Consider the following 22,215-nt stretch of genomic DNA (forward strand, 5'->3'; position numbering starts at 1 on the left):
CTGCGTATCAAGGTGCTCCTGGGGGCAAAGATCTCTCTCATACAAACATCTGCCTTGGGCCGGGTCTGCTTGCCTAACATGTGTATAGTACCAAAGTCAATATGTAGTAATACAAAACAGAAAAAAGCGAAGAAGAGGGCTGGAGAGATGGCTTAGCGGTTAAGCGTTTGCCTGTGAACACTAAGGACCCCGGTTCAAGGCTCGACTCCCCAGGACCCATGTTAGCCAGATGCACAAGGGGGCACATATGTCTGGATTTCATTTGCAGTGGCTGAGACCCTGGAGTGCCCATTCTCTCTCTGTCACTCTCAAATTGAAAAAAAAAAAAAAGTGAAGAAGAAAAGCACATATCTGTTTTGAGTAAATGGAGGAACTATAGCAAATTCGAATTTTTTTCTGGACTTACTATAAATTCCGAGAAAAAAAAATTTCTTTCTTTTCTTTTTTTTTTTTTTGGTTTTTCGAGGTTGGGTTTTACTCTAGTCCAGGCTGACCTGGAATTCACTATGTACTCTCAGAGTGGCGTTTTTTAAAAAAAATTTTGTTTATTTTTATTTATTTGAGAGCGAGCGAGCGAGCAAGAGAGAGAGAGAGAGAATGGGTGGCCAGGGCTTCCAGCCACTGCAAATGAACTCCAGGCGCATGTGCCCCCTTGTACATCTGGCTAACGTGGGTCTTGGGGAATCGAGCCTACAACCAGGGTCCTTAGGCTTCACGGGCAAGCGCTTAACTGCTAAGCCATCTCTCCAACCCTCAGAGTGTCTTTGAACTCACAGCGATCCTCCTACCTTTGCCTCCTGAGTGCTAGGATTAAAGGCGTGCGCCACCAGGCCTGGCTGAGAAATAAATTATTATTAAGCAGTACCTACCACTGTACAATCTTCCTGTATCTTCAAAGATAAGTGGTAGCAGAGTAGGTAGAATATCTGCTTAGTATGTACAAGGCCCTGAGTTCAATCTCCAGTACTATGACAACACAAAAAAGAAGGACCTAGCATGGTGGCCCATGCCTTTAATCCTGGCTCTCAGGAGGCAGAAATAAGAATATGGCCCGAGAGTTTGAGGCCAGACTAAGACTACACAGTGAATTCCAGGTCAGCCAGGGTAGAGCAAGACCCTATGTCAAAAAAAAAAAAAAAAAAACCTAAAATAAATAAAAACAAAATAGACCCCTAAACAAAATAACACACCTAAGGTTAGGTGTGTTAAGTGGGTTTTTTTGTTTGTTTGTTTTCTGAGGTAGAGTCGCACTCTAGCGAAATGTATTTAAAAAATTTTTTTTTTTTGTTTATTTTTATTTATTTATTTGAGAGCGACAGACAGAGAGAAAGGGAGAATGGGTATACTCAGGAGCACTGCAAACGAACTCCAGATACATGTTCAACCTTGTGCATCTGGCTTATGTGGGTCTGGGGAATCCAGCCTTGAACCAGGGTCCTTAGGCTTCACAGGCAAACACTTAATCACTAAGCCATCTCTTCAGCTGCTAAATGTATTTTTTACTTATGTTTTCAAGTTATAGTGGCTTATCAAGACATACATTTTTGTAAGTTAAGGAACATCTATAACCCATGTCTTTTTTATTGTTTTTGTTTTTGGAGGTAGGGTTTCATAGCAAGCTTCCTAGTTCTGCCTCCTGAGTGCTGGGATCAAAGGCAGGTGCCAACATGCCGGACTCTATAATCCATTTCTATCCAACTTTCCTATTTCAAGTCAGACACAGTGGCTCAAGCCTATAATCATAGCATTTGGGAGGCTGAGGAAGAAGGATTAGAAGTTTAAGGTCAGGGCTGGAGAGAAAGTTTAACAGTTAAGGTATTTGCCTGCAAAGCCAAAGGATCCCAGTTTGACTCTCCAGGACCCACGTAAGCCAGATGCACAAGGGAGTGCATGTATCTGGAGTTCGTCTGCAGCGGCTGGAGGCCCTGGCATGCCCATTTCCTCCCCAACCTGCCTCTTTCTCTCTCTCAAATAAATAAATAAAATATATTTTAAAAAAGAAAAAAGAAATTTAAGGTCAGCTTGGGTAACGTGACAAGACCTTGTTTCACCCCTCCTCACTAAAAACGCCATGACAAGACAATAGCCAACATAAATTCACTTACCTTCTCCACCCACGACTCCCGCCCCCCCCCTTTATTTATTTGTGATACAGAGATAGAGAGAGAGAGAATGGATGTACCAGGGCTTCCTGCCAGTGCCAACAAACTCCAGATACATGTGCCACTTTGTACATCTGGATTTATGTGGGTACTGGGGAATCAAACCCAGCCAGTAGGCTTGGCAAACAAGCAACTTTAACTGTTGGGCCATCTCCCCAGCCCTCATTTACCTTCTTTTGGAGCGGGAATTTTGGAGTTGATTGATCTGTGTTTCTGTTTCTGAAAGACAAAACAGGCCACCACAATATGGCTCTTATCAATCAAGCCTCAAAGTCCTACCCTGGGCCCAGGTACTGAGATCAAGCCTCAGGCAGTTGGGGAGGAAGAGTTAATAAGGGACTCTTCTAACATATTGGCTACAGTTGACGACAGGCACCTACCGGGACTGTTACATTTTCCTGTAGCACCAGATTGTCCTTTGGGTGTAAGGGAGGAAGCTGCAAGAGCTCTGGGTTTATGGCAGCTACATCATCAAAATCAATCTGCAAAGGCAAGCAAATGTTTCCGTGAGCAACAGTGTTCAATTCATACACCTCTCTGCCATCACGACCACCCCCAGACCAATCTAAGTTCCATTAGTACCGGTAGCTATGAAACAGTCATTTAGTAATGCTTTACCATCTAGAGGCATATGGCTTCTGATTTCCAAGCCAACGGGAGATTGTCAGTGATGAGTGAGGTGTAGAGCAAACAGGTAGTCCACAGTAGACCCAGGCCACTTGGCTCTTCCACTGTTCTGCTGGACAGTGACGTCCTGCTGGGGACAGCCCGAGCACTTCTTGCTGACTAACCCAGAGGAGGAAATTAGTTCTAACCCTCTGGTGATAGTAAAAACAGAGGGCTCGTCAGGATCTTATGAGCAGCAATGTTCCTGACAGCTGCTACCTAACCCTAATTCTACCTACATTTTCTACTGGGCTCAGAAACTTCTTCCCTAGTCACAGCCTCTGCTCATGCCTCTCCTGGTTTCTGCTCATGCCCCCCCATGAGGTCACAATTCTGCATTTACATCACCAGAGTCCTGTAACTCTTCAGAAACAACTGAAACTTTACTAGCATAACTTGGCAGAGGGTTGGAAGACAAGATTCCAAACACTGGGCTAGGGGTATATAGCTCAGTGATAGACTGCTTGCTTTGCATGTGTGAGGCCTTAGATCCGATCCCCAACACACAAACACACACCCACACACCAATGAACCAAATGAGTCCCAATCTGTGTATAGTTTGAAATGTAACATAACTTAAAATGTACTCCAGAGGAGCTGGAGAGATGGCTTAGCGGTTAAGGCATTTGCCTGCAAAGCCAAAGGACCCTGGTTGGATTCTCCAGGACCTACATAAGCCAGATGCAATAGGGGGCACATGCGTCTGGAGTTCACTTGCAGTGGCTAGAGGCCCTGGCGTACCCATTCTCTTTCTCTCACATAAATAAATAAACGTACTCCAGAGCAAGAGTGTCACCACCCTAGACACACTCTAGACTTACAGTGCTCCGGCTGGCATCCAGAGCCTCATGCATTTTAGGTAAGCACTTTAACATTGAGCTACGCTCCCAACCCAACTACAGTTACTAACTGACTTATGCAAACATGTACTAGACACAAGATGATTGCATGAAAAATGAGGGGAGGGGGCAATCAAAGATAAGATATATCACCTTTCTGTGAATTCAAATCCTAATAGGAAACAGAAGTCTTAGGAACAAAGGAAAGCAAAAATAGAAAGAAGGGTAAGATGAGAGGGCAGAATCAGAAAAGCTAGCAATACTTCAGTAACTACCTTCTGTCCACATTGCTTACACAGCTACAGGTGCTTTGGACACAAACCCCTACCCACCATTTCCAAACCCCAAACCACAGAGGACATAAACTGAAGAGCCCAGATTGGTAACCCTAGACTTGACATCAACTGACTCTTACACTGATCTTTATACTGAACAGCCCAGGAAGGCAAGAGAAAGAGTGTGGGACTAGGGAAAAGACTCAAAGGTTAAAGGCGCTTGTTTGCAAAGCTTGCCAGCCTAAGTTAGCCTGGGTTTGATTCTCCAGTACCCACATAGTCAGATGTACAAAGTGGAGCACATGACTAAAGTTTGTTTGGTTTTCCAATTTATTTTTATTTATTTATTAGAGAGAGAGAGAAAAAAAATGGGTGAGCCAGGCCTCTAGCCACTGCAAACGAATTCCAGACGCATGCGCCACCATGTGCATCTGACTTACGTGGGATCTGAAGAACCAAACCTGAGTCCTCAGGCTTTGCAGGCAAAGTGCCTTTAACACTAAGCCATTTCTCCAGCCCTGTTTGTTTTTAATGGTGTTATTTTTTTCTAATTTTGTAATTTTAATTTCCTGTAGCACCTTGGAAATACGAAAAAACAAATACAAATACAGGATGTTCAAACATTTTACGAATGGCTGGAGTTTCTTTACAGTGGCAAAACACCTGGTGCACCTATTCATTTACTCTCTCTCCTCACAAAAAGTTTAAGAGCCAGGCGTGGTGGTACACACCTGTAATCCCAGCACTTGGGAGGCAGAGGTAGGAGGACTGCCCTGAATTCAAGGCCACCCTGAGATTACACAGTGGATTCCAGGTCATCCTGAGCTACAGTGAGACCCTACCTCGAAAAACAAACAAACAAAAAAAAAAGTGTGAAAGAAGCAAGGCAATAAGCTTGGTCAGAGTGGTAAATTGCCTTGTGGGTTTAACCTAAGCACACCTTTGCTATCAAGACTACCCATGGCTCAGATTTTATGAACCTTAAGTTGCATCATGTACTGATAGCTATAAAACATTTCTTAATAATGGTTTACCACATAGAGAGATGTGGATTTCTGACTTAAAAAAAAAATTAGCCAGAGGCTGAAGAGATGACTTAGGAATTAAGATGTTTGCTGGCAAAGCCAAAGGACTCAGGTTCAATTCCCTAGTACCCATGTAAAGCCAGATGCACAATGTAGCACATGCAGTGGCTGAAGGCCCTCACGTGCCCACTCTCTCAAATACATATATATATATATATATATATATATATATAATTTATTTATTTGAGAGAAAGAGGCAAAGAGAGAGAGAGAATGGGCACATCAGGGCCACCAGCCACTGAAAACGAACTCCAGATGCATGTGCGCCCCTGTGTTTATGTGGGTCGAACTGGGATCCTTTGGCCTTGCAGGCAAATGCCTGAACCGCTAAGCCATCTCTCCAGCCCCAAATAAATATATTTTTTTATTGGACAGATGAAAAACTAGGCATCCCTCCCGACGATGAGGACTGAAGTGTAAACTTATCCCTTTGCAAGAGCAAGGTGAGGAATTTCAAGCAATTACAGACTTCATATTGTACACCGAAGTTGTAAATTAAAGTGGTTTGACCAAGTTAAAAAAAAAATATATGTGTGTGTGTGTGTGTGTGTGTGTGTGTGTGTGTGTGTGCGCGCGCAAGCATGGTGGTGCACGCCTTTAATCCCAGTAATTAGGAGGCAGAGAAAGAAGGATCACTGTGAGTTTGAGATCAGCCTGGGACTACAGAGTGAGTTCCAGGTTAGCCTGGGCTAGAGTGAGACCCTACCTTGTAAAAATCAAACAAGCAAGCAAGCAAACACACAAAAATCAAGTTGCCTCATGATTTGGCATGTCAAAAACATAGTTTTGGTCTGGAGAGATGACTTAGTGGTTAAAGTGTTTGCCTGTAAAGCCTAATGACCTGGGTTTGATTTCCCAGTACCCATGTAACTAGATGCAGTGGCCCATGCATCTGGAGTTCATTTTCAGAGGCTAGAGGCCCTGGAGCACCCATTCTCTCTCTCCCCTCTCTCTCTCTCTCTGCTTGCACAAACAACAATAACAAAAATAGTTTTGCCTCCTCACCTGAGTTACTGATTTTGTTATGGAAACTAACATCACAGGTGGCCACTCTGGCTTAGGGGAGTGAACAAAGTTGTAAGATTTTCTGCAGTTATTTACATATATGTATATGTATGTGACCCCTCCCCACCCCCAGACAATTAGTTGCCTCAATTTAGAATAGGCTTGACTAAAGAAAATCCCAGGGGGCTGGAGGGATGGCTTAGCCGTTAAGGCGTTTGCCTGCAAAGCCAAAGGACACAGGTTCTATTCCCCAGGACCCATGTTAGCCAGATGCACAGAGGGCACACGCATCTGGAGTTCGTTTGCAGTGGCTTGAAGCTCTGGCAAGCCCATTCTCTCTCCCTCCCACTCTTTCTCTGTCAAATAAATAAAAATAAAATGTTAAAAAAAAAAAAGAAAAGAAAAGAAAATGCCAGAGCTGGAGAGATATCTTAGTGGTTAAGGCACCTGCCTGTGAAGCCTAAGGACCCAGTATCGATACACCAGTACCCATGTAAGCCATATGCATAAGGCAACACATGCATCTGGAGTTCATTTGCAGTGGCTTATAAGCTCTAGTATGCCCATTCATTCTCTCTCAAATAAATAAATATATATAAAATATTAGGCCAGGTGTTCTGATGTACACTTTTAATCTCAGCACTCAGAAGGCCGAAGTAGGAGGATCACTATGAGTTGGAGGTCACCCTGAGACTACCTAATGAATTCTAGGTCAGCCTAGGTTAGAGTGAGACCCTACCTCGAAAAACCAAAAACAACAACAACAAAAATAATAACAATAATGAAATACTAATTTAAAAAATTCCCAAGAGGGTTGGAGAGATGGCTTAGTGGTTAAGTGCTTGCCTGAGAAGCCTAAGGACCCTGATTCGAGGCTCAATTCTCCAGGACCCACGTTAGCCAGATGCACAAGGGGGCGCATGCATCTGGAGTTTGTTTGCAGTGGCTGGATGCCCTGGTGCGCCCATTCTCTCTGTCTCTGTCACTCTCAAATAAAATAAATAAAAATGAACAAAAAGTGATTTCTGTTTAAAAAAAAATTCCCAAGAGAGCATGGTGGCACATGCCTTTAATCCCAGCACTCTGGAGGCAGAGGTAGGAGGATCACATGAGTTCAAGGCTACCCTGAGACTACATAGTGAATTCCAGGTCAGCCTGAGCTAGAGCAAGACCTTACCTTGGAAAACAAAACAAAACAAAACAAACAAACAAAAAATCCCAAAGAGGACCATTTTTTAAAATCAGAAACTGGGGCTGGAGAGATAGATGGCTTAGCGGTTAAGCGCTTGCCTGTGAAGCCTAAGGACCCCAGTTGGAGGCTCAATTCCCGAGGATCCATGTTAGCCAGATGCACAAGGGTGCATATGTCTAGAATTCATATGCAATGGCTAGAGGCTCTGGCATGCCCATTTTCTCTCTTTCTCTATCTGCCTCTTTCTGTCTGTCGCTCTCAAATAAATAAATAAAAATAAACAAAAATAATTAAAAAAAAATAAGAAACTGAACTCTTATAGGTTCCATTTCCACCCAGATCTTTCTCATAGGACAATGTTATGTGTGGTAGAAGCATTCTCATAGAGCCTTACCTCTTTGCCCTTCGTGGTTCCTCCTTCTGTCCATTCCACTGAAACGCAAGATTTCTCCAAGTTTATAGTGCATACGTTGGCACTGTGAATTAAGCCTGTGTATGAAAAAACCTGAGTTGTAAATGATGATTTCACTTTTCCCCCATCAGATCAACAATGCTGATCTTAGAACACTTGCCAGTTTAAAAAAATAAAAAGAGCCGGGCATGGTGGTACATGCCTTTAATCCCAGCACTCAGAAGGTAGAGGTTGGAGGACTGCCGTGAGTTCAAGGCCAACCTGAGACTACATAGTGAATTCCAGGTCAGCCTGGGCTACAGTAAGACCCTATCTTCTTGAAAAACAACAAGAACAACAACAACAACAACAAAAAGGTTAAAAAGCCAGGAGTAGCCAGGCGTGGCGATGCACCTTTATCCCAGCACTCAGGAGGCAGAGTTTGAGGCCACCCTGAGAACCTAGTGAATTCCAGGTCAGCCTGGACCAGAGTTAAACCCTACTTCAAAAAAAAGAAAAATAGGACTGGAGGGATGGCTTAGTGGTCAAGGCATTTGCCTGCAAAAGGTAAAGGACCCAGGTTCGATTCCCCAGGACCCACGTTAGCCAGATCCACAAGGGTGCGCGTGTGTCTGGAGTTCATTTAAAATGGCTGGAGGCCCTTGTGAGCCCATTCTCTCTTTCTCTCTCTCCATCTTTCTCTGTCAAATAAATAAATAAATAATAAAAAAATCAAAGGAAACCCTTAAAAAAAAAGAATAAAAATAAATAAATAAATAAGAAGAGGGGCTGGAGAGATGACTTAGCAGTTAAGGCGCTTGCCTGCAAGGCCTAAGGACCCCAGTTTGATTCTCCAGTACCCTCGTAAACCAGACGCACAAGGGGGCACATGCGTCTAGAATTTCTTTACAGTGGCTGGAGGCCCTGATGCACCCATTCTCTCTCCAAATAAGTAAATAAATAACTTTACGCCAGACATGGTGGCTCATGACTTTAATCCTAGCACTTGGGAGGCAGAGGTAGGAGGATCGCTGTGAGTTTGAGGCCACCCTGAGACTACATAGTGAATTCCAAGCCAGCCTGGACTAGAGTAAGACCCTACCTTGGAAAAATGAAACAAAAACTTTGAAAAAGAACAGGAGGAAAGGTGTGGTGAGACTCTCCCTTGGGATACCTAAAAGTCAACCTAAAGCCCCAGGGCTTAACAGACCTTGAGGCCAAAGTTTTTTAATTTTGTGTGTGTGTTTGTGGTTTTTGTTTTTGTTTTTGTTTTTGTTTTTGAGGTAGGGTCTCACTCTAGCCCAGGTTGACCTGGAATTACTATGTAGTCTTAGGCTGGCCTAGAAGTCATAATGATCTTACCTCTGCCTCCCAAGTGCTAGGATCAAAGGTGTATGCCACCATGCTGAGCTCAAGGCCAGAGTTTTAATTCAGCTTTCTACTCATATCTGGCTCCAATATAAATTGGACAATGATCATATCACATCTGGTATGAATTACAAGTCCTTATAGACCTAGACAATTAGATACGGAGAAATGACAAATGGTCTTAAGTCCCACAAAGCCCCTTCCTTACCCCACCTTCTAACCCATGTCTCCCACTTTGATGACCTCCTCAATGGAAACGATCTCCATATACAGCCCTTCCTAGAAATCGATCTCACATACACACAGTTCTGTCAGTAACTTACTTGAGCCTCTCCTCCTCACACCAAATTAAGCCATCCTGCTAAATTGAATACAAACCCTGCTGCCAAAAGGAAACTCCTGTCTTTACTGGGCCTCTTTAACTCCTTTCTACCTATGGATATCTCATTTGTCTCTCCTTGCTAAAGGTTAAAATCATAATGCAGCTTCTAGGTGTTTTTTTTTCCCCTTTACCTTTTCTTTTCATTATAAGCCACCAAAGATAAACAGCTGAGGGGGGACAATCACAGCACCCAAAAACTTAACCCTTAAATGGCCAAAAACAAAAAACAGCATCTGCCACACAGAGAGTAAAATAAACAAAGGTAAAATACCAAGGGAGGTCCTGAGACCCCAGCCCCCTTACATATGGCTAATGGTCACAAAACAAAACAAAAATCAGCTTTAAATTCAAACTACAAACAGCTGTGGCCCTGTTAAGATTAAGTCCTTACCATTTAAAGTATAACTAAAATCTTAAAAAGGGACATCTCTCCATGTTTTGGTTGTCATGTCTAATGCTGGCCAATCATATGATGTTAAATTACTAAAACTAGGCTTATAATATATTTATGACTTTAAATTCTAAGTTGTTCTGCTAAGGATGTTTCTCTACAGATTTCCAATAATTGAATGGTAACTTTGTGATGCTGGACTACTTGCTTCTGTCAATTGTTAATAGGATAAGCCAATTAGGTGAAGTTTCTTTTAATATTCCTATTAAAAAAAAAAGTTGAAGGCTGGAGAGATGGCTTAGCAGTTAAGCACTTGCCTGTGAAGCCTAAGGACCCCGGTTCGGGGCTCAACTCCCCAGGACCCACATTAGCCAGATGCACAAGGCGCATGCGTCTGGAGTTCCTTTGCAGTGGCTGAAGGCCTCTTTCTCACTCTGTCTGTCGCTCTCCAATAAATTAACAAAAATAAAATAAATAAATAGTTGGAGCCGGGCGTGGTGGCACACACCTTTAATCCCAGCACTCGGGAGGCAGAAGTAGGAGGATCGCTGTGAGTTCAAGGCCACCCTGAGACTACATAGTGAATTCCAGGTCAGCCTGAGCTAGAGTGAGACCCTACCTCAAAAAACAACAAAAAAAAAAAGATGATTAAGGGCTGGAGAGAGAGACAGCTTAGCAGTTAAGGTACTTGCCTGCAGAGCCTAAGGACCCATGTTCAACTCCCCAGATCCCACATAAGCCAGACACACAAGGTGACATATGTACAAGGCTGCACATACGCACAAGATGGTACACTCATCTGGAGTTTGGTCACAGTGGCTGCAAGCTCTGGCATGCCAATTCTCTCTCTCTCTCTCATTTTTTTTAAAGGCCAATCTGTTGGGCTTGCCTCAAAAAAATAAAAAAGACCCTACTGTGATAAACCAAAAATAGAGCCAGACTTTGTGGCGCATGCCTTTAATCCTAGCACTCAGGAGGCAGAGGTAGGAGGATGGCTTTGAGTTCGAGGCCACCCTGAGACTACATAGTGAATTCAAGGTCAGAGTGGACTATAGTGAAACCCTATCTCAAAAAACCAAAAAAGAAAAAAAGAGCTAGATGTGGTGGTGGTGGCACACACCTTTAATCCCAGCACTTGGGAAGCAGAGGTAAGAGGATCACTGTTGAGTTCAAGGCCACCCTGAGATTACATAGTGAATTCCAAGTCAACCTGGAGTAGAGTGAAACCATACCTCAAAAAAATAAAATAATAATAATAAGAGAATAAAAAAGTTTACAAGGGCTGGAGAGATGGCTTAGTGGTTAAGGTGCTTGCCTGTGAACCCTAAGGACCCAGGTTCTATTCCCCATAATCCATGTAAGCCAGACGCAAGAACTGGTGTATGTGTTTAGAGCTCATTTTCAGTGACTGAAGGCCCTGGAGCACCCATTCTTTCTCTCTCATAAATAAAAAATAATTAATTAAAAATAAAGGTCAATACAAATGTAAAAAGGTGTGAGGATGTGAACAGTAGGAAAACTAAAAAGATGGTCTTAGGCAGGGCTAAAAGGTGACAAGATGGCAAACAACCTAGACCCTCATAAGCCAGATGCACAAGGAGGCGCATGCATCTGGAGTTCGTTTGCAGTGGCTGGAGGCCCTGGTGCGCCCATTCTCTCTCTCTGTGGCTCTCAAATAAATAAATAAAAATAAACAAAAAAATTTTTTTAAATAGTCATTTTGTTTATCCTAGTTCTATCAAATGGTTGTCAATAGCCACTTAATTTCAGTCACTGTAACTTTTATCCTCCTGTTAGGTAAAAATATGTAAAGGTAACTAGCCTAGCTTAAGCTTTATCAAAAACATTTTTTTTTCTTAACATAGGATCTTGCTCTAGCACCAGCTGACCTAGAATTCAAGATGTATTCTCAGAGTGACCTCAAACTCACGGAGCTCCACCTACCTCTGCCTCCCAAGTGCTGGAATTAAAGGTGTGCGCCACCACGCCCAGCAGCTTTATCAATTTTAAGTCATGGGTAAAACATAAAATTATTTTATACATCAGTTTAATTGCTATCCAAGATTGTTTTTTCTCTCAAAACAGATTTGTCAATGCTTATATTAGAGCTCATCTGTTTTAGTTCAACAATGATGTACCATCAAATAGTTAAATAACTGTCTCTGTCTCATTTCTGGTATCTCAAGCTCACTGCTCATAAGCAAATTCTCTTTTTTTTTTCAAGGTAGGGTCTCACTCTAGCTCAGGCTGACCTGGAATTCACTATGTAGTCTCATGGTGGCCTTGAACTAGGGCGATCCTCCTACCTCTGCCTCCTGAGTGCTGGGATTAAAGGCATGTGCCACCATGCCTGGCTATGCTATCTTTTTTTTAAATTTAATTTTATTTGAGAGAGAGAGAGAGAGAATGGGTGTGCCAGAGCCTGCAGCCACTGTAAACAATCTGCAGACCCATGTGCCACTTCATGCATCTGGCTTACATGGGTTCTGGGGAATCAAACCTGGGTCCTTTGGCTTCGCAGGCAAATTTCTTAACCCCTTGAGCCATCTCCCCAGCCCAATTTATGCTATCTTATTTATCTTTTCCTGAAAGTTTCTAAGTTAAATTAATCGGTTTGGTTTTTTAAAACTTATTTTATGTATTTATTAGTTTGAAAGAGAGGAAGAGACAAAGAGGCAGATAAAGAGAATGGGGGCCCCAGGGCCTCTAGCACTGCAAATGAAATACAGACACATGCACCACCTTGTTTATCTGGCTTATGTGGGTTCTGGGGAATCGAACCGAGGTCCTTAGGCTTCACAGGCAAACGCCTTAACTGCTAAGTCATCTCTCTAGTCCAAAAACAATAGTTTTATCAATAAATCTAAACTAGGGGCTAGAGAAATGGCTTAGTGGTTAAGGTGTTTGCCTACAAATACTAAGCACTAATGTTTGACTCTCCGGGTCCCACGTAAACCAGATACACAGTGACACCAGCATGCAAGATCACACATGCGCACAAGGGGGGCATGCATCTGGAGTTCGATTGCAGCGGGTGGAGGCCCTGCCATGCCAGTTCTCTCTCACTGGCAAAAAAGAAAAAGAAGATATTGTTTTCAAGACTGGTAACATAAAAAAACAAAAACAGACTGGTAACATGCTCTGCCAGTACTTACAGCTATTAGATAAAGGCTAAGATGTGCCTACTACCTTTCTCTACATTTGTCTCACCTTAACTATTTACATAATTTCAACTTAACTCTCCATAATAAGGTGATATTTTATCTTTTTTGGTTTTTCTGCTTTTTTTTTTTTTTTTTTTTTTCAGATAGGGTCTCCATCTAGCCCAGGCTGACCTGGAACTTACAGGGATCCTCCTACCTCTGCTTCCCCAGTGCTGGGATGAAAGGCCTGCGCCACCACACCCAGCTTTCTTTCTTAATTAATTTATTTATTTGAGAGAGAAAAAAGAGAGAGAGGAGATAATGGGTGCACCAGGGCCTCCAGCTACTGCAAACAAACTCCAGACACATGTGTACCAACTTGTGCCTCTGGGTCCTGGAGAATTGAACCGAAGTCCTTTGGCTTTGCAGACAAATGCCTTAACTGCTAAGCCATATCTTCAGCCCTTTTTTTGTTTTCTTGAGGTTGGGTCTTGCTCTAGCTCAGGCTGACCTGGAGTTCACTATGTGGTCTCAGGGTGGGCTCAAACTCATGGCAATCCTCCTGCCTCTGCCTTCTGAGTGTTGGGGTAAGGGTGTGTACCACCACACCTGGCTGATAAATTATTATTATTATTTTGATTTTTCGAGGTAGGGTCTCACTCTAGCTCAGGCTGACCTGTAATTCACTCTGCAGTCTCAGGGTGGCTTCAAGCTCACAATGATCCTCTTACCTCCTGAGTGCTGGGATTAAAGGCATGTGCCACCATGCTCAGCTGATAAAATTTATTTACACTGCCATACCTCCTATTAATATGGAAATTGAAGTAAGAAAATTTAAAAGCCCCAAAGTTGTGTCCTGTATTGCATTTTGTGCTGATACTGAAATGCTTTAACTGTTTCAAGGCCATGATATATTACAGCCCTATTGTAAATCATCTTATGGTTGTTTTCACATCTGCCCACTAACTTTTTTTTTTTTTCTTATTTCTGTAAAACTTGCCTATCACAAACTCAAAGTCTCTGGCATTAGGCTGGGACTCTGATAACTAACAATAATGAATAGCCTGAGATAAGATATATAAACTCTGAGCCATGAGAGCTCAGGCTTTGGATTCCTCTGGAACCATGCTGGTATGAGAATAAACTGATTCTCCACTTAGTCTGTGGTACAGTTCTGCTGCAAATCTTAGTTTCCCACATCAATATTAAGGTTAAAATTCTGGAATAAAGTGGCTGGGGATGGTTTAGTGATTAAGGCGATTGCATGAGAAGCCTGAGGACTCAGGTTTGATTCCTCAGTACCCACATAAGCCAGATGCACAAGGTGGCACTGTCTAGAGTTGGTTTGCAGTGCCTAGAGGCCTTCGTATGCCCATTCTCCCTCTCTCTAATAAATGAATAATTAAAAAAAAAACCAACTCGGGTATACATAATGTTAAGCTTTGACTACTGAAAGTCAAAAGCCAGGGGTTGGAGTTTCAAAGGGGAAAGTTGGGGGAGGGAAGGTATTACCATGGGGTATTTAAAATAAATAAATAAATAAAATAAAAAAGCCAGGGGTGGTGGCACATGCCTTTAACCCTAGCACTTGGGAGGCAGAGGTAGGAGGATCACCATGAGTTTGAGGCCACCCTGATATTGGATTGAATTCCAGGCCAGCCCTGGCTAGATTGAGATCCTACCAAAAAAAAACAAAAAACAAAAAAAACAAAAAAACAAAAAAAAAAACAAGTCATTGACAAAATCAAGATATATATATATTTTTTACAATTTTTATTTTTCATTTATTTATTAGAGACAGAGAGAGGGGGAGAAAGAGAGAAAGAATGGGTGTGCTGGGCCTTTAGCCACTGCAAACAAACTCCAGATGCATGCACCATCATGTGCATCTGGCTTATGTGGTACCTGGAGAATGGAACCTGGGTCCTTAGGCTTCGCAGACAAGCACCTTAACCGCTAAGCCATCTCTCCAGCCCACAAAATCAAGATATATATTTAACTAAGTGTGACATAAAAGTCAAAACTACAAAATTGATATAAACAACCTTCTGGACCTCTACAGTTTCACCAATTCACCTCAGAGGGTCCTGTAACAGACTAACTGAACTTATCTGGGCCCTCTTTTGGTTTTTCGAGGTAGGGTTTCACTCTAGCCCATGGTAACCGGAATTCAGTATGTGGTCTCAGGGTAGCCTTGAACTCACAGTGATCTTCCTACCTCTGCCTCCCTAGTGCTGGGATTAAAGGCGTGAGCCACCACGCCCGTCTAATCTGGGCCCCTTTTGGCCGTTCCCCAAATCTTTTTATTTTTTAATTTTTTTTGTTTATTTTTATTTACTTATTTGAGAGCGACATAGAGAGAAAGAGACAGAGAAAGAGAATGGGCGCGCCAGGACCTCCAACCACTGCAAACGAAATCCAGATGTATGCGTCCCCTTGTGCATCTGGCTAACGTGGATCCGGGGTAATGGAGTCTCGAACCAGCGTCCTTAGGCTTCACAGGCAAGCACTTAACTGCTAAGCCATCTCTCCAGTCCCCGTTCCCCAAATCTAAAAGTCAGCAGGAGTAGAGACACCCCCTCAACTTTTTTTTTCTCTCTTCTTCCCACTTCAGTTTGAAAACTCGAACTCACAACCCATCTTCCGAAAGAATTTGGGGTCTCTCTCTACTGACATTCGACTCAGAGGTCATTACAACACAGACCACAGTATGTGCCACTGTAGCCTCTCTTCTGGAAAGAGGTTTACGGTTTACCGAGTTTGGGAAGGAAGTGCGTTTACCTGCTTTAACTTCCCCAGGACCATCAGTGACCACAGAGACCCTGTCCAGCTTAGAGGAAAGGTATAGGACCCACGGCCAGCAGAGATTTACCCCGTGTAGGGAAGACAGTACCCACGCAGGGACACCGAGCCCATGTGTGTGGACTGGGGAGAGAGGGAATGCCCAACAGAGCTCGGTCGTTTGGAGGCGGGGCGATGGTCGCGGCCATCTCACTGCTCACGCGCGCCCCGGGCCTCGGGCCCCTGCCCCTCACCATTACTGCGCTGGATCTTGATGGTGAGACCGGGAAACAATCGGGCCTGAAGCGACGAGTCCATGGACTTTCCAAGGTCAGCCAGTAAGAAAAGCGAAAAAAAGCACAGCGATCACAACGCTACAGCGCAGCGTCAACACCGCGTAAACCGTCGCGGTTTAAACTCCGCGCCGTGAAACGTCATCACGTGGTCGCCTACCTCATTTCCGCAGGCCCTCGGCGTCCTGCACAGCCTCATGGGATATGTAGTCTTCCTCCAGTCTTCCGGAGCCCCGGACCCCGACGTGCTCGGCCACGCGCGGGTCGCAGCGCCTGGGGCGCAGTCGTTTCCAGTACCTGCGTTCTTACACCTTGGGTTCCTGCTTTAATACCGGGTTAACCCTCTCCTACGGAGTTTGCGAAAGCTGAGAAACTTCTGTGTCATGTTGGCTCTGGGCTTCTGGGGACAGTGAAGAGTTAATGAAACCCTAAAGTTGCTTGAAGGGTTAATAAAGTTCTGAAGCTGCTGATGGAGAGATGGCTTACCCGTTAAGACTATTGCCTGCAAAGCCTAAGGACCCAGGTTCGATTCCCCAGTACCCACGTAAAACCGGATAGACAAAGTAGACCATGTTTGTGGAATTCATTTGCAGTGGCTTGAGGCTCTGCCGGGTGCACAGTAAATAAAATATCAAGTTGCTGAGACAAGCTGGCCCCAAAACAGAGACTTGTGAATGAAGTTCAAATTCCTTGGGAATAATACATCTCCAGACCTTGGGAGCCAGAAAGAAACAGAAAACACCCTACAATGAAAAGCCACTGTTCTATACAATAACTTTTTTTTGTTTGTTTTGTTTGTTTTAGAGGTAGGATTTCACTCTAGCTTAGGATGACCTGATATTCTCAGGGTGGCTGAGCTCTGGTGATCCTCTAACCTCTGCTGGAATTAAAGGTGTGCACCACCACGCCTAGCCCCACAATAACATTTTCATATCCTGAAGACAGTACAGTTTAATCTTAAAAGTTGTAGAGGTAGGGGGATTGCTGTGAGTTTGATGCCACCCTGAGACTACATAGTGCCTTCCAGGTCAGCCTGGAAGTAAGATCCTACCTCAAAAAACAAAATTGTGGGGCTGGAGAGATGGCTTAGTGGTTAAGGCGTTTGCCTGCAAAGCTGAAGGATCCCGGTTTGATTCTCCAGGACCCACATAAGCCAGATGCACAAGGGGACACATGTATCTGGAGCCTTTGCAGTGGCTGGATTCCCTGGTGTGCCCATTCTCTCAAGTAAATAAATAATTTTTTAAGAGATTAATTTAAAAAAAGTTGTAACTGTCCTGTCAGCAAAGAAAATGGCCTTTTTTCTGTCTTGTTTTCCCTGACCCACATCCTTGTTTTGGCTCTTCAGGCCCCTCATTTTGTATAAAAGTCTACTCAACTGTAAATACACCTCTGTAAACTCAAACCTAAGAGGTTTTATAGTCTGTGAACTGAAGGTCTCAGAAAAGTGCTGCATCTGCCTCAGATAAGGCTGAATGGACTAATAAAACTCTTGAAAAACATTCCTTGTTCCTGGATCAGAAGAATCAATACTGTGAAAATGGCAATCTTACCAAAAGCAATCTACACATTTAATGCAATCCCCATCAAAATTCCAACTGAACTGGAAGGATGGCTTAGCAGTTAAAGCACTTGCCTGCAAAGCCAAAGGACTCAGATTAAATTCCCTAGAACCCATGTTAGCCAGATGCACAAGGGGGCACATGCATCTGGAGTTCGTTTTCAGTGCCTGGAGGCTCTGGTGTGAGTGTGTGCTCGCTCTCACTCTCTTTCTCTCTCCTCTATCTCTGTTAAATAAATAAAAATAAAATATTTCCAAAAAATTCCAACAGCTTTCTTCACAGAAATAGAAAAAACAATGCAAAAATTCTTTGGAATCACAAAAAATCTTGAATATCTAAAACAATACTGAGCAACAAAAATAAGGCTGGTGGTATCACCATACCTGATTTTAACCTATACTACAGAGCCATAGTAACAAAAACAGCATGGAACTGGCACAAAAGCAGACATATAGATCAATGGAACACAATAGAGGACCCAAATGTAAGTCCAAGTAGCTATAGCTACCTGATATTCAATAAAAATGTCAAAACTTCTCATTGGAGAAAAGACAGCCTCTTCAGCAAATGGTGCTGGGAAAATTGGATATGTATCTGTAGAAGGATGAAAATAGATTCTTCTTTCTCTCCTTGTGAAAGGCAGGATGAAAAATTTTAAAGTAAACTTAGTAAAGAAACAGCTGGGGGACAGCCTGAACTGTATATTCAGGAAGGAGTAAATCAAAAATAGGCTAAAAGATAGGCTGCGGGTGGCCCAACCTAAACTTAATGTCCCGGGTAGAGGAAAAACAAAAATACAGTTTTGAGAAAAACCAAAATAATAAAATAGCTTCCCAAGATAGCCTGACCAAGGACTTAAACTCTGGTTATGCACAAATAAGATATGTAGACATAACTGTACAAGCTTTGCAAATACCCTTGTGAACTCCCCCCCTCTTTCTGTTCATTGCTAAAAATCCTATAAAAAGAAACACCCAATAAGGCTCAGAGTCAACTCCTCTGTCTCCTGCATGAGATACGTGTCGACCCCAGAGCTCTGGTTTCCTGAATAAAGCCTCATGCTTTTGCAGCAAATTTGGTCTCCCGTGTGTCTTTGGGTGCATGCTATCTTGAGACTTGAGTGAAGGTCTCCCTCTGGGGGTCTTTCAATTGCACAAGAATTAAGTTCAAATAGATTAAAGACCTTAACATCAGACCTGAAACTCTGAAACTGCTAGAGTAAAAAGTAGGGGAAACCCTTCAACATATTGGTCTTGGCAAAGACTCCCAATATAACACCAACTGCTCAGGCAATAAAACCACAAATTAACCACTGGGACCTCATGAAATTAGAAAGATTTTGTACAGCAAAGGACACTGTGAAAAAGGCAAAGAGGCAACCTACAGAACAGGAAAAAAAAGTCTGCCAGTTATACATTTGATGGATGATTAATATCTAGGATATACAAAAAACTCAAAAAATTAAGTAATAAGAAATTAATATTGCTGAAGACTCCACATACTTGGGCTGCAAGACCACTGAGAAATCCTCCTGGAACTGAGCTGATAACCTCCTCCATGTAGACCAGCTGACAGAAAGCTGGGAGAAGCCATCCTACATGTAGTTCAGGGAGAAAGAGATACCACCAGTGAAGATATTCAGTAGTGAACACTGCAAGCCTTATAATTGGCCAGCCAGCCCAAATGAGCCCATGGGTGCAATAGTGGCACATCTGTCATGGTGGAAACCAACTACCCTCCAATTGGACTGGAGGGAATACATTCCTGATACTGAAAACTAAAAACAGGGGTAGTTATGAGCCCTAGGGGTGTAACATCTGCTGCTGTCTGGCTAAATGTATATATTATGCTTATCAAACTGTCCAGTAAGCACTTCTCTTAATATTTATATCCTTATACTAACACTACTCTCACTTTGGGTAGAGAATCTTCTCTTTTCAGATGGCAGTGACCTTGGGACAATTCAGAAGGTATCATAGTGCTGGAAAGAAGTCACTGGAGTACTGAGTAACATCTCAATCACACCTTCCAAGGCTCAGGGCCTAATGTGGAAGACGTGGCGGAAAGAATGTAAGAGCCAAAGGAAGGGCAGGACTCCATACAACATGCTCCCTCCAGACATAAAATGGCCTGGATATCCATGACATCATAGTGCCTGACACTACCTACACAAGACCATCATAAGAGAAGGAAAAGATGATGACATCACAATAAAAGAGAGACTGATTGAGATGGGGAGAGGATATGATGGAGAATGGAATTTCAAAAGGGAAAGTGGGGTGGGGAGGGAGGATATTACCATGGGATATTTTTTATAATCATGGAATGTTAGTAAAAATTGAGAAAAAAAAACCGAAATTAAGCAAGCCAAGTAAAAATGGGCTATGGAACTAAATAGAGAGTTCTCAAAGGAAGAAATACGGATGACATATAAGCATCAAAAAAAAAAAAAAAAAAAAAGTTCTACATCCCTAGTCATCAGGGAAATGCAGATTAAAACTACGTTGAGATCCCATCTCACTCCTGTCAGATTGGCCACCATCATGAAAACAAATGACCATAAATGTTGGCGAGGATGTGAAAAAGGAGGAACCCTTCTACACTGTTGTTGAGAATGCAGTCTGGTCCACCCATTGTGGAAATCAGTGTGGAGGTTCCTAAAACAATTAAAAATAGATCTACCATATGACCCAGCTATAGCACTCCTAAGCATATATCCTAAGGATCCATCTCTTTACCTTAGAAATACTTGCACAACCACGTTTATTGCCGCTCAGTTCAAAGTAGCTCAGAAATGGAACCAGCATAGTTGTCTCTGAACTGATGAGTATATATATGATGAGTATAAAGATATGGCACATTTATACAATAGAGTTCAACTTAACAGTAAAGAAAAATGAAGTTTTGAAATTCACAGGAAAATGATGGATCTGCAAAGGATTATACTAAGTGAGGTATCCCAGGCCCAGAAAGCCAAGTGTTGCATATTCTCTCTTATATGTGGATTCTAGCTACAGATGATTGGACTTCTGTGTGAGTAGGAAGAAAACTCAATATCAAAGGCCAGTAAAGTAGAAATGAGATATAAATGGAAGAGAAAGGAAGGGAGAGGGGTACTTAATAGGATGGGATTGTATATATGTAAATAGAAGAATAGATTAATGGGGGTGAAAAGGCCCAAAGTGAAGTCAGGGGAAGAGATTGAGTAAAGGAAAGGTGGAGGGAGGGCTAATCAAAATCTAAGAGGACATAAATAAATCATACGGAAACCTACTTTTTTGGGCAATGAAACATTTAGGAGCAGTAGATTGTTTCTAGAAAATTTTTAGTTTCAGAGATGGGATACCTTCCAATGAGTTGTTGGCCAGAGAGGTCCTTGATGCCCCAAAAACATTATAGGTCATTGCCAAGGCCCTTGGTTTCCCACCAGGAATAGATGCTGAAGTTGCTGAAGACTCCACATGCTTGGGCTGAAAGGCCACTGATAAATCCTGCTGGAACTGAGATGATAGCCTCTTCCTTGTAGACCAGCTGACAGAAAGCTGGAAGAAGCCATTGTGCTTGCAGTCCAATGGGAGAAAGAGAAATCACCAGTGAAGATACTCAGCAGTGGACACTGCAAGCCTTATATTTGGCCAACCAGGCCAAATGAGCCAACGGGTGCAATAGTGGCACGTCTGTCATGGTGGAAACCAACTGCCCTCCAATTGGACTGGAGGCCCTCTCCATGGGAAGGAATACTGAAAACTTAAAACAGGGATAGTCATGAGTCCTAGGGGTGTAACATCTGCTGCTGTCTGGCTAAATATATATACTATGCTTATCAAACTGTGGAATATGCACGTCTCTTACTGTTCATACCCTTATATTAATGCTACTCTCACTTTTGGTAGAGAACCTTTTCTTTTCAGATGGCAGTGACCTTGGGATGACTCAGAAGACATCATGGTGCTGGAAAGAAGTGACAGGAGTGCTCAGTATTGTAATATCTCTATCACACCTTCCAAGGCTCAGGGTCTAATGTAGAAGAGGTGGCAGAACGAATGTAAGAGCCAAAGGAAGGGCAGGACTCCATACAACATGCTCCCTCCAGACATAGAATGGCCTGGATATCCATGACCTCACAGTGCCTGACACAATCTACCCAAGACCATCATAAGAGGAGGAAAAGATCATGACATCAAAATAAAAGTGAGACTGATTGAGAGGAGGAGAGGATATGATAGAAAATGGAATTTCAAAGGGGAAAGTGGGGGGAGGGAGGGTATTACCATGGGATATTTTTTATAATCATGGAAGTTGTTAATAAAAATTTGGGGAAAAAAAAAAAAAAAAACCTCTTGAGATAGAGCAGGGCATGGTGGCGCACACCTTTAGTCCCAGTACTTGGGAGACAGAGGTAGAAGGATCACCTTGAGCTCAAGGGCAGCCTGGGACTACAGAGTGAGTTCCAGACCAGCTTGGGCTAGAGTGAGACCATACCTTGAAAGGAACAACAACATCAAAAAAACCCAAAAAACAAAACAAAAACAACAACAACAACAACAACAACAAAAATAACCTGTGATCATAGAGATGGAATGTTGTAGTCAAATCCAAATTACCTTGGGCTACTTTTATGCCCCTTAATAACGATCTATTGCCCACCTCTGTGTCTGAAGTAACATCTTGGTTACTATC

At 42.8% G+C, this 22,215-nt stretch overlaps 1 protein-coding gene and 1 non-coding gene across 4 annotated transcripts in view; one reads left to right on the forward strand and one right to left on the reverse strand.

Annotated features, from left to right (window-relative positions):
• The window catches only part of Kif2c (kinesin family member 2C), a 47,367-nt gene that overhangs the window by 18,995 nt on the left and 6,157 nt on the right, over positions 1–22,215 (reverse strand). The window contains exons 1-4 of one of the 3 annotated variants that reach the window (XM_045150538.1): positions 15,935–16,093; positions 7,619–7,713; positions 2,543–2,644; positions 2,333–2,381 (exon numbers count right to left, since the gene is read on the reverse strand). In XM_045150538.1, the coding sequence (XP_045006473.1) occupies positions 2,333–2,381; positions 2,543–2,644; positions 7,619–7,713; positions 15,935–15,998 (310 nt within the window). In that variant the 5' untranslated portion in view covers positions 15,999–16,093. Of the gene's footprint in view, positions 1–2,332; positions 2,382–2,542; positions 2,645–7,618; positions 7,714–15,680; positions 15,732–15,934; positions 16,094–22,215 lie in introns of those variants that run through there. The other 2 variants (XM_045150540.1, XM_045150539.1) reach the window with 2 other exon arrangements.
• Positions 7,731–7,818, forward strand: LOC123461362. The gene has a single exon (XR_006637646.1). It is a non-coding gene; the product is annotated as a small nucleolar SNORD12/SNORD106 (small nucleolar RNA).

This window comes from Jaculus jaculus, chromosome 5, assembly GCF_020740685.1.
Source record: "Jaculus jaculus isolate mJacJac1 chromosome 5, mJacJac1.mat.Y.cur, whole genome shotgun sequence".
Classification (NCBI taxonomy): domain Eukaryota; kingdom Metazoa; phylum Chordata; class Mammalia; order Rodentia; family Dipodidae; genus Jaculus; species Jaculus jaculus.